Source organism: Serpula lacrymans (genome assembly GCF_000218685.1).
Source record: "Serpula lacrymans var. lacrymans S7.9 unplaced genomic scaffold SERLAscaffold_12, whole genome shotgun sequence".
NCBI lineage: Eukaryota > Fungi > Basidiomycota > Agaricomycetes > Boletales > Serpulaceae > Serpula > Serpula lacrymans.
The window spans coordinates 221,106-232,392 of NW_006763301.1; the positions used below are offsets into that span (position 1 = coordinate 221,106).

General features: G+C 46.6%; 5 protein-coding genes across 5 annotated transcripts; 2 read left to right on the top strand and 3 right to left on the bottom strand.

Moving 5' to 3' along the window:
- Nucleotides 1–322: 322 nt before the first annotated feature.
- SERLADRAFT_452105 (uncharacterized protein) lies at nucleotides 323–3,319 on the top strand (the record flags this gene model as incomplete). Its single annotated transcript, XM_007321859.1, has 8 exons — nucleotides 323–492; nucleotides 553–1,057; nucleotides 1,110–1,306; nucleotides 1,361–2,217; nucleotides 2,270–2,371; nucleotides 2,434–2,692; nucleotides 2,749–2,827; nucleotides 2,887–3,319. 8 exons carry the CDS (start codon nucleotides 469–471, stop codon nucleotides 2,973–2,975), a joined length of 2,112 nt encoding a protein of 703 aa, XP_007321921.1.
- Nucleotides 3,320–3,522: 203 nt separating this feature from the next.
- On the top strand, nucleotides 3,523–6,025 carry SERLADRAFT_475465 (uncharacterized protein; the record flags this gene model as incomplete). The annotated part of the gene is made up of 6 exons (XM_007321860.1): nucleotides 3,523–3,673; nucleotides 3,732–3,881; nucleotides 3,941–4,085; nucleotides 4,137–4,548; nucleotides 4,607–5,431; nucleotides 5,489–6,025. The coding sequence occupies 6 exons, from the start codon at nucleotides 3,633–3,635 to the stop codon at nucleotides 5,875–5,877; spliced, it is 1,962 nt and encodes a 653-aa protein (XP_007321922.1).
- Nucleotides 6,026–6,441: 416 nt separating this feature from the next.
- Nucleotides 6,442–6,838, bottom strand: SERLADRAFT_475466 (uncharacterized protein; the record flags this gene model as incomplete). The annotated part of the gene is made up of 1 exon (XM_007321861.1): nucleotides 6,442–6,838. One exon carries the CDS (start codon nucleotides 6,711–6,713, stop codon nucleotides 6,519–6,521), a length of 195 nt encoding a protein of 64 aa, XP_007321923.1.
- Nucleotides 6,839–8,810: 1,972 nt separating this feature from the next.
- On the bottom strand, nucleotides 8,811–9,611 carry SERLADRAFT_398017 (uncharacterized protein; the record flags this gene model as incomplete). The annotated part of the gene is given in 7 exon segments (XM_007321862.1): nucleotides 8,811–8,869; nucleotides 8,924–8,960; nucleotides 9,016–9,109; nucleotides 9,169–9,249; nucleotides 9,307–9,351; nucleotides 9,409–9,519; nucleotides 9,536–9,611. Coding segments are annotated over 4 exon segments (198 nt in total), but the record flags the coding sequence as incomplete, so codon positions are not given.
- A 1,008-nt stretch (nucleotides 9,612–10,619) lies between these two features.
- Nucleotides 10,620–10,805, bottom strand: SERLADRAFT_398018 (uncharacterized protein; the record flags this gene model as incomplete). Its single annotated transcript, XM_007321863.1, has 1 exon — nucleotides 10,620–10,805. A coding segment is annotated over one exon (186 nt), but the record flags the coding sequence as incomplete, so codon positions are not given.
- Between the last annotated feature and the right edge of the window lie 482 nt (nucleotides 10,806–11,287).

Genomic DNA, 11,287 nt, shown 5'->3' on the forward strand with positions numbered 1-11,287 from the left:
GTAGTAACTTGAAACTGTTACCGCAGTCACGAGCGTTCGCTAGTCTGAGCTAAATTAAATATTTATGCTATTTTGGGCACTTTGGTGCTAATTTCAGGATTGGCTCGCGCCTGTTGTCTCAATGTTATCCAGGCTGGGCTAAAACATAGTAAAGCAGCAAAACCGCACTGAAACCACTTCATCAAGCTTTTCATCAGCTGTGTGCCTAGCCTCGTAAATATGAAGTAAAAGTCATGTAAATTTTGTCGAAATCGTGGAACTGGGCAACCAAATGATGCTGATGGCAGTACGTTGGGTGCGTTACTTGGTCACAGAATGTGACATACGTGGTTGGTGGTGCCCTCATCGATCCCGTCAGTGGCAAATAACATTCTGCCAGCGATCCTCAACGCTCTTCGAAAAAAAGCACAACATCTGGGTCATCACGGATCTCTTCTGCGGAGCCGTGCTCTATCATAACCTTCCAAAATGAAAGGACTAAAGAAATCTTTCGTATGCTACTTATCTTTCAAATCCATCGCCATGTCCTTACTTTTCTTCCTTGATTCACAGCTCAACAGGAAGAGTTCTCAAGATTCAAGCTCTTCAAAAAACAAGGATTCCAAGTCTAACAACACACCAGCTGCAGCGCCTCCTCCACCTCCTCCCAATACCGCGAAGCCTCTTCCTCAGCCCGTTCCTGCAGTTGGGGGTCAATCCAGCAGCATTCCACCATCCTCTTCCGTCCCTTCTCCTGCTGCTTCTCCTGCCACTCCTGATCGTAGGTTTGCCTCGTCAGGTAACTCATCTCCTATTCCACCCATAGTCGTCGTTAGCTCCGACACACCCTCAGACTTAGGTGGTGGCAGATCTGGCCAATATGGCTCTCCCGAGCGAACATCGTTAAATTTGGACCATGGTGGTAATGCTACTCCTCCACGCGCAAATACCTTGAATCGACTTCGCTCGGGTCCAAGAGATACGATTCCTATCGTGGGTAAACCTCCCCGCAAACAGAGGAGCAGCCGCTTTGTCGTCACCGAAAAAGTAGACATCGAACGCTTGCCTCCTTTCGCAGGTGTGTTATTTGGCTTTGCGATTGTCTACACATCTCAACAGTTGTTTGGCAGAGACTCCCCCCAGCGAGCGGTCGCAATTGTTTATAAAGAAACTTCATCAATGTCGCGTATTATTCGACTTCAATGATGCTAGTGCAGAGCTTAAAGGTAAACAGATAAAAGCTCAGACTCTCCACGAGATGTTGGATTATATCACCACCCAACGTGGGGTGATTACTGAGAACATATACCCTGAGGTTGTGAACATGGTCTGTGCTCTAACTTTTTTCGTTTGTCAATGGTATACTCAAATCCAGTTTCAGTTTGCTACCAACCTCTTCCGTTCCATACCACCTCCCGTAAACCCTACTGGAGATGCTTTCGATCCAGAGGAGGACGAGCCTGTTCTTGAATTGGCATGGCCTCACCTGCAGATCGTTTACGAATTTTTCTTAAGATTTGTTGAAAGTCCCGACTTCAACACCAACTTAGCGAAGCGATATATCGACCAACCATTCGTCCTGAACCTCCTAGAACTCTTTGACTCCGAAGATCCACGAGAGCGCGACTTCCTCAAGACCACGCTGCATCGGATTTACGGCAAGTTCCTCAATCTGCGTGCGTTCATCCGTCGTTCCATCAACAATGTCTTCTATCATTTCGTCTACGAGACCGAACGGCACAATGGCATTGCAGAGCTGCTGGAGATCTTAGGGTCCATTATCAATGGATTTGCGCTACCCCTCAAAGATGAACACAAGACATTCCTGACTCGGGTTCTTATTCCGCTTCACAAAGTGAAAAGTCTTTCACTGTATCACCCCCAGCTCGCATATTGCGTAGTTCAGTTCCTGGAAAAAGATCCTTCGCTGGCGGAGGAAGTGATGCTAGGTTTACTCAAATACTGGCCGAAAGTGAACTCGCCGAAGGAAGTTATGTTCCTCAATGAAGTCGAGGAAGTGTTGGACGTCACCGACCCCGTGGAATTCCAGAAAATCCAGACCTCGCTGTTCCAACAACTTGCCCGATGCATTAATAGTCAGCATTTCCAAGTGGCGGAGCGTGCCTTACTATACTGGAACAATGAGTATGTTGTCAATCTGATGAGCGACAATCTAGCTATAATTTTGCCAATTGTGTTCCCTGCCTTATACACTAACTCCAAGTCGCATTGGAACCGGTAAGCTGCCCTGATCTGACTTTGGGTGTCCTTGTTGATGAAACATATTCAGAACAATACATGGAATGGTATACAATGCGCTGAAATTATTTATGGAGATAAACCCCGACCTTTTTGACGAGACGACGCAACACTATAAGCAACGCAAGATTGAGTAAGTGGTTCAACCACTGGACGCTGATAATGTATAATGACTTATTTTGCATGTTTTCGCAGAGAACAACAACACGCAGTTGATCGATATGATCAGTGGCAGAAGATGCGAGAGAAGGCGATAGAGAATGCCGGGGGTAAGCTGCCTCAAGGATTTGTGGAGATCGAGCATGCGCCGCCTCCACCACCCTCTGCCGCAGACGACTCGGATATTCTGGAACTGTCGATGGAGCTGAATGCTGTGTCAATCGATGGAGAGGTGCCTGGAGATTTGGATGAAAGTGGGATCGAGAGAGTTCCAATGGCTGATCCTGGTCTAGATGTAAGTGCACGATGAACCGTCGTTGTCACAGGTCTCATTTCTGATTGGTACCCTAGCGCCCATTCCCCGAGGTTTCGGGTGAGCACTCTCCAGTATCACAGAGTCCTCACGTGCGAAGGAAGAGTGTACTCCCTGGTTAGTGCATGGAATCTCGTTTCACTGGTCAGGTTTGTCATTCATTGCAATATGTACAGTGGACCCTTCTGTCATTCGTGATCTTCAAGCCCATCGAAGTCTAGATGATGCGGTTGTTTCAGGAGGAGTGCGCACCAATGGGGCCTGAAGATGAAATCGATGAAACGTGATGAGCTGTCTTTGCTTTTCGTGTGTTAATAGTTCCCAGTGCGAAGATACATTCATGATAATTCATAACGTCCGGCTATCCTTTACTTTCCATCCGCTGCGCGCCTGTTGTTTTTCATGATAGTGGTTATGCTCTTAGTTACGTTCACTTGCCTACGCTTCTTCGAGGAGTATGTATTTTCAAGTTCCAAAGGATACGTATACAACTGGATGCGTATCATTTCTGTCTCGTTTTATTTCCCGTACAGTAAACATCTCCGTTAGAAGAATACTTTGGACATCAGCCCTATATATCTGCAACATACCAGTCCTTTCTCATGCGTTCCAGTATCGCCTCGAGGATGCAGTGAGGTTTGACGGCGAGCCGTGTAAACAGGACTTGCCATTTAAGGGTGATGCATAGCAGTTGTGCTAACGTAAGCTATCTACGTCAGGAGAGAACCCTCTAGAACAGTGAAGGAACGTCCTGGAATGACGAGGAATATCACATCATATATAAGGATGGCTCCTTCTTCGTTTTTTTCTTCAGCTGATCAGTTTTCAATCACCTGTTTTTGTATCTCCTAAGTAAGCATCTTCGACGAAATCAATATTATCCTTTTCATCTCTAGCGATCTTCCAGTCACATCCATTAAAAATGTCGAAAGCCATCGGTATCGATTTGGGCACCACTTATTCGTAAGTGTCATATTTTGTCCAATTGTTGGTGCTGTGCTCATTCTGGCTTGCTTTTCAGTTGTGTCGGTGTATGGCAGAATGACCGTGTTGAAATTATCGCCAACGACCAGGGCAACCGAACGACCCCCTCATATGTATCATTCTCCGATAACGAACGGTTGATTGGTGACGCTGCGAAGAATCAGGTCGCCATGAACCCCCACAACACGTAAGTATTATGTTGTCGACTAATGTTCAGACAGTAGATCTCATCACATCTACCTGTAGCGTTTTCGACGCTAAGCGTCTCATTGGTCGTAAATTCGATGATGCCGAAGTTCAATCAGATGTGAAGCACTTCCCCTTCAAGGTGTTCAGCAAGACTGGCAAACCATACATTTCCGTTGAGTACCGTGGTGAGACCAAGGAGTTTGTGAGTACCCCTGTTTTTCGTCCTATGATCAAATGACTCAATCTACTTTAGTCTCCTGAAGAAATCTCTTCAATGGTTCTCTTGAAGATGAAAGAGACGGCCGAATCGTATCTCGGTGCCAACTGCAACAACGCTGTTGTTACGGTCCCCGCCTACTTCAATGACTCTCAACGACAGGCCACCAAAGATGCCGGAACCATCTCTGGCATGAACGTTCTCCGTATCATCAACGAGCCCACAGCTGCTGCCATCGCATACGGCTTGGACAAGAAAGTGACCGGCGAGCGGAACGTCCTTATTTTCGATCTCGGAGGAGGAACTTTCGATGTCTCTCTCTTGACTATTGAAGAAGGTATCTTCGAGGTCAAGGCCACTGCTGGTGACACTCACTTGGGCGGTGAGGACTTCGACAACCGTCTCGTCAACCACTTCGTCCAGGAATTCAAGCGCAAGAACAAGAAAGGTAAGGAGACATGTTCGATGTGGTGATTCCAGCATGTGACGTTAATCTTCCTCTACAGATCTCTCGTCGAATCCTCGTGCTCTCCGTCGTCTCCGCACTGCTTGCGAGCGTGCTAAGCGCACTCTCTCTTCTGCGACCCAAACTTCCATCGAAATTGACTCCCTTTTCGAGGGTATTGACTTTTACACTTCATTAACTCGTGCTCGTTTCGAGGAATTGTGCCAAGATCTTTTCCGAAGCACACTTGAGCCCGTCGAGAAGGTTCTCCGCGACTCTAAGATTGACAAGGCTAACGTTCACGAGATCGTTTTGGTTGGTGGTTCCACTCGTATCCCTCGTATTGTCAAACTCGTGTCAGACTTCTTCAATGGCAAGGAGCCCAACAAGAGCATCAACCCTGACGAAGCTGTCGCCTACGGTGCTGCCGTTCAGGCCGCAATTCTTTCTGGTGACACTTCTGAGAAGACCCAGGACCTCTTGCTCCTCGATGTTTCTCCTTTGTCGCTTGGTATCGAGACCGCTGGTGGTGTCATGACTGCCCTCATTAAACGTAATACTACTGTCCCCACCAAGAAGTCGGAGACTTTCTCCACTTACTCCGACAACCAGCCAGGTGTCCTCATCCAAGTGTACGAGGGTGAACGTGCACGGACGAAGGACAACAACCTCCTCGGTAAATTTGAACTTTCTGGTATCCCTCCTGCGCCCCGTGGTGTTCCTCAAGTTGAGGTCACTTTCGATATTGATGCCAACGGTATCTTGAACGTGTCTGCGTCGGACAAGACTACCGGAAAGTCGAACCGTATCACCATCACCAACGACAAGGGTCGTCTATCCAAGGAAGATATCGAGCGCATGGTTTCTGAAGCTGAGAAATATAAAGGTATGTATTTTTGCTAATTCTCGTCAATTATAGTAGTCTAACCAAATATGGTTGTAGCTGAGGATGAAGCTGCTGCTTCTCGTATCACCGCGAAGAACGGCCTTGAATCATATGCCTACAACCTTCGTAACTCCATCAGTGATGAGAAACTTGCCGACAAATTCGAAGCTGCTGACAAGGCCAAACTCGAGTCTGCAGTCAACGACACCATCTCGTGGCTTGATGCTTCACAAGAGGGTTCGAAAGAGGAGTATGAGGAGAAGCAGAAAGAATTGGAGGCCATTGCTAACCCCATCATGCAGAAGTTGTACGGTGCAGCAGGAGGTGCTCCCGGCGGTGCTCCCGGCGGATTCCCTGGCGGTGGATTCCCCGGTGCGGGTGGAGCACCTGGTGGATTCCCTGGTGCTGGTGGAGAGGATGGTCCCAGTGTGGAAGAGGTCGACTAAACGCCTCGTCTGTCACGATTTTCTTTTGCATCATCTCGGTCCTCATACGTTGCATAGTTGGTATACGATCTTAATGACACACATTACAAAATAATGAACCGCAGTGTACGCTAGTGCAGTTTTAGAATGATTTCTTTTTATTCTCGCAAATCCTTTTGGCATGTGATGAGTACTTTGTGAGAAAACGATCGTTATGATATATTAGTCAACCCGAGGTATCCGGTATTTGTTGTGTAATGCAAACTATTGTACTGGTTTTTGCTCTCGTCGTTGTGTAACGCGACACAGAGCGGCTGGTGACTGCTGCCGACCAGCATGCATGTGCGTACAAACCGGCACTATCCACTCGAACCTGATCATGACCACATCTTCCCAATTCGGCTCGACTTAGAATGATTCAACGTAAAATCCACAGGACTACCCGAGTCTCACCAGTGTACGACGACCTACTGTCGTTAGACACGCCAAGAAGATATCACAGGGTATAAGAGAGTCAATGTAGGATTCTAATCGCTCTTGATCACATGCCCAGCATCTCTGAATCCTGTATTTTCTGTCCACTAGCTAAGTCTTTAGTGGCCCATCCTCGACTTATTATTATTCTAATTAATACACACGTTCATGAAGATCAATGTACTACATCATCCTTGCGTCGCCCCATTCGATGACTTGATTTTACATACTGTAAAGGATGCTGTTATCGCACTATGCGATGGCATGTGGGGCCTCTCCAGACGCTTAGACTTGAGCGCCGAGTGCCCCGCCTCTTTCGACAGCCATGCCTTTCTAGTTGACGACCCTTGCCCATGGTGATCGTTAGATTCATTACCATTCATCCGCGTTCAACGGCAGTTGCAAAGGATTCCGAGTCTTATCCGATTGCTTTTTCAGGACCTTTTTTCACGGCTGTTCTGATAAGTAAACACCAAATATAACACTGGCTCCTCCTGATCTACAGTGTACCTACAGTAAGATTACTCTTATTCTTCAGTTATATTCCAGGTCGTTCAGAATCATTTTATTTTCATCAGAATTACGAGTTCCCAATCTCTTCCAAGACTTTTTTTCTCCCTATCAGCTCCTCATCATCTTTGAGACTAGAAACGTAGCAACCTCCACTACATTATAGCCCATCACATATGAGCTCTCCTGCTGCAGTATCTTCGTATCTAAATTATAGCGACAGTATAAGGGCAGGCCAACACACCGGTCCCTCACAGGGCCACAATATCTTCAGCGCCAAGTCCGGATTCAAATCGTAAGTTTCTCGGTGTCATTATGTTGGCTGCTGACGCTCGAAGTCGACCCATAGCTCTGGTGCCTGTGTTCATTGTAAATCGCTCAAGGTAACCGTAATCGAGGCAGTGGTTCGTCTCCTGACTTATAGCATGATACGTACCGTAGGTTCGCTGTGAATTCAACCCCGGTGAAAACGTGTGCCAGCGGTGTCAGGCAGGTCAGCATTCGTGCGTCGGGCGGCGACGCAAGAAGCGCAAGGAGGCACCGTGAGTGATGCTCACGCTTTGTTGGTCTTGCGTAATTTAGCATCCCGCAGGAGTCAAGAAGAGCTACAAGAAAGATCATTTGCACAGGATCGTCATATAAAATCTTTGTTACAGCGACTAGATCAGTTGAAACTAGAGCATAGAATTAACAGCTGGATGAGGAGTCCACAATCAAATCTCGACCATAGAAGTGGAGTAGTTAACATATTTGGTGGGCATTAGAACGGCCTTCCTCGCGCCCTCTGTAATCTTCACTGATCCGTAAAAAATAGGATTAAACAAAACCAACGACGAAGATGTTAAACTCACACACATTGCTCAGGCTTCATCATTACAGGCTGTAAGTGAGCATTTCCCCCCTGGTGAGCCTCTTGGTCTGTAAGTGAAGTTTTTTGCAACCCTTATTATGCCTTTTGTGCAGGGTCTTCATCATCATTGCCCCCAACTATCGTCAAATACTGCGCCCTGCTGCCAACCGAGATCGTGGACCTTTTTGACATGTATGTCGATTTCCCCGCTTCTTTTCTCTGGAGAGATGTTAAAGACAACACGTTCAACACAGATATTTTGAGAAAATTAATGCAAGTAGACAAGACACAGCTTTAGCACCCTTTGACATACCTCCCCTTCTCTAGCCTTATTTCTCTGTCTTGGATCCTGAATATCATACTGCCGCAAGACTTATCTGGTCGAGCCCCTTCCTTTTTACTGTCAGTGAGTGCGTAATACTTGTGTTACAAGTACACTTATGCCGAATTGGAACTTGTGCTATTCAGTTTGTGCAGTCGCTGCCCGGCATTATAACAAGCGTCCTAATTTCTATTCCCTTGCGATGGAGTTTGCCAAAGATGCAGCAGGGAAAACGCTCATTGAACCTCTGAAAAGCGTGGACATATGTCAGGCCTACCTTATACTATCTGTCTATCCAGAGCCCAAGAAGAAGTGGGCAGACGATCGTAGTTGGCTTTTGATGGGAGTTGCATTCAGGTAGATCTTTATTTTTCTTTTCACCAAAATCCTTCTGGACTGATGAACGATAGGATGGCGCATGATCTTGGCCTTGACGTTCCTCCTGCTGACTCGATGGATGAACGTGAGAGATTAAATCGAACGAGAACTTGGCTAAACTGTTTCTGCGTGGATGGTTCATACGCCACACAGTTTGGAAAATCTTCCTTAATATCCTTGAATGACTATTTGGCCCGCTGTTCAGGAAATTGGTACATGCTGTCTTCTCTGAATCAACCTACTGATATCCATCTATGCGGCTACGTCCATCTCATCACCGTCATGTTGGATTTCCAGGCGGCGCTCCGTGACCCTCTCGAAAACAAAAAGGTAATCAATATGATAAGCTTACATTACAACATTGCTCACATGTCAGTAGCATGCTGATGTGGTCATCATCGCAATAGAGTATGACCAAAAGCTATCCCAGGACTTCGAATCGTGGAACCGAAGATTCGCTGAGGACCCAAATTGCCTTGGTGAGCGGAATACTATGAATAAGGCTTTCAAGAGCGTTAACATGTACTTTGCAGAACCTATCTGCCAGTATAGAGCGGCCACGTTCCATTTGTAAGTGTATGTAGATTTCAATCGCTCGTATGATGCTTGAATATGTTATACACAGGATTGTCGCATATCTCAGGCTAGTAGTTTTGTCCATGGGCTTTCAGAATGCAGTTAAATCAGGAATTTCCCGCCATTCCTACGTCGTGCAACAGGCAAGTATTCCGAATTTTCTCTGATTTCTCCCAAGAGAAATGCTAAATTAGGCAAGCAGTCACTATACTCCGCTTCCACCGCTATACAGATTATGACGGAACGTTTATTTCCGAGTGGAAGGCTTCGGTACGCACTGGAGGTATGTCTAGTATACTACATTATAATTTAGCCATTTTATCCTGAATTGACGGCACAGTCGTACTTTCTATTTGTGGCCTTTTCAGCATCTTTCCTACTCAACGTAGGTCCCTTTTGCGGATACATACTTTACTGAAGTTGAATATTGTTTTATATACAGCTTTTAAGGTCGAAGTTCCACCCTCTCACAGACGAGGCTGAGAAGCGAAATATAGTATACATCGTCCAGAAGTTAATTCAAGTTCTGGGATCTAGCGCTGTTGCCGTGGATGGTCGACACACACCTGCACTTTACTCTCGGTTCCTGTCTTCTTTGCTCAAGAAGTACGACAGCACCAACCGTAATTCCGATAGCGAAGGCTCGGTGATGGGGACTGTCGTGCACCCCACAGCTGACCATGAATTATCTGCACACGTTTCTTATTGGCCTTATGCGATGAATGCTTCGCGTGGTTTTCCGTCGGAAGTGTCAACCCATGGCTCGGAGTATCAAACACTTGACACGATAAGGCAAGACAGGCACGAGGCGGATATGGATTTTAGCATGCAACATTTTATTAGCGTAGTAGCAGCACAGCCTGAAAACCGACCGATTCAACAACGCCTAGCGCAGAACTCGGTCAGGGGAGCAAGTTCCGTAGTTCTGGACGACGATTATGATTACACTTCGGGTGTTCTGGTTTCAGGATACAGTCGTGGCGACTTTAGTCCCTCAGGGGCGCGTTCTGTTATGTACTGAGGTCTGGTCCTTATAGGCTTTTATGCGGTGACAGTGCGAAGTTCTACAATTTTGATGTTTTCCGTTCACTTACACTATTGGCGATGCCACAGGCTACGCAAATCGAGTTATTGAATAGGTCACTTTTCGCGCGTTTATGTCTGATGCATGAATCTATAACTTCTACGGAGAGAGCGACGGTCAAAGCTGGCTGTCAGGGGAATTTTGTGACTGCAACGTAACTGCCGCGGGAACTCGTTGACTATGACTTTTTTCTTATCGCTATTGAGATTTTGCGCCGTCTGTAAACCCCATACGGCCTCACGACAGTACAAAAGATATTGACACGCATGTAGCTTTACAATATATATCGTGTTCCATATAGAGGTCAAAGTGGACTAATAACTCGGAGATACATTGTAATGGGCACACCACTCATTGAGCCAGCCACACACAACCAAATTTGTGCATAGCCACTAAGATGGACCGGTTTTACGTTTGTCACGGTGGTCATTGTATGTCATGTTGGATGGCTGGCTGTAGTTCTCAGTCCCCTCTCTCTGCTGTCATCGTGTATTAAAAGGAATTGTTTAACTCTCGAAATTCTGGGTATAGCATGGCTGACCGGCAAACGCGACCTGCGCCGCAGCTAATCAAGTCCGTTTCAGACAAATCCTGAAAGATACAGTGTTTAACCCTTTCATCGCTGCTTTCCAGGCTCGTGTACGATCAACTCTTTCATAGTGGAAACAGTCTCTCAAGATTGAAAGAGGCAGCTTTAGGAGGCAGGCTTTTTCGGTCAATAAATGACGGTATTGGGGTTGCAGGCAGAAGCCTGGCTTGGAAGGTGATGTTGAGCCATTCCCTCGTTTGAAACATCGCATATGAATATCACTTTCAGCTATTCCTACTACCGCTAGAGCCGCTGGAGCCTCCCCCCAATGTGCCGCCTACCCCTCCTATCGACTCATTGCGTAAATCTCGCATGGAATATTCGCATCTGCTGCTGGACAAGATGCGAGCGCCTGATGGAAGCTACGTGGAAGGATTTACGGTACCAGGCTTAACTGTGCCAAGGAAGGACCAATCTGGTGCGGCTGATCTTGAGACGAACAACCCTCTGAGTTTGCACGACGAGGTGTGAATTCGATGGACTGACCTCAGATTGCACTTGTCATTGATAAAATCCTGCTTGAAGAATCCCTGGAAAGCATGGTTTGCATCCGTTGAACTTAGAAAAACGATTCTCCAAGATGTGGAACGCACGTGCGTCTCCTATTCTACATCGCCGACGTGATTTGACAAGCATTTTCAGATTTCC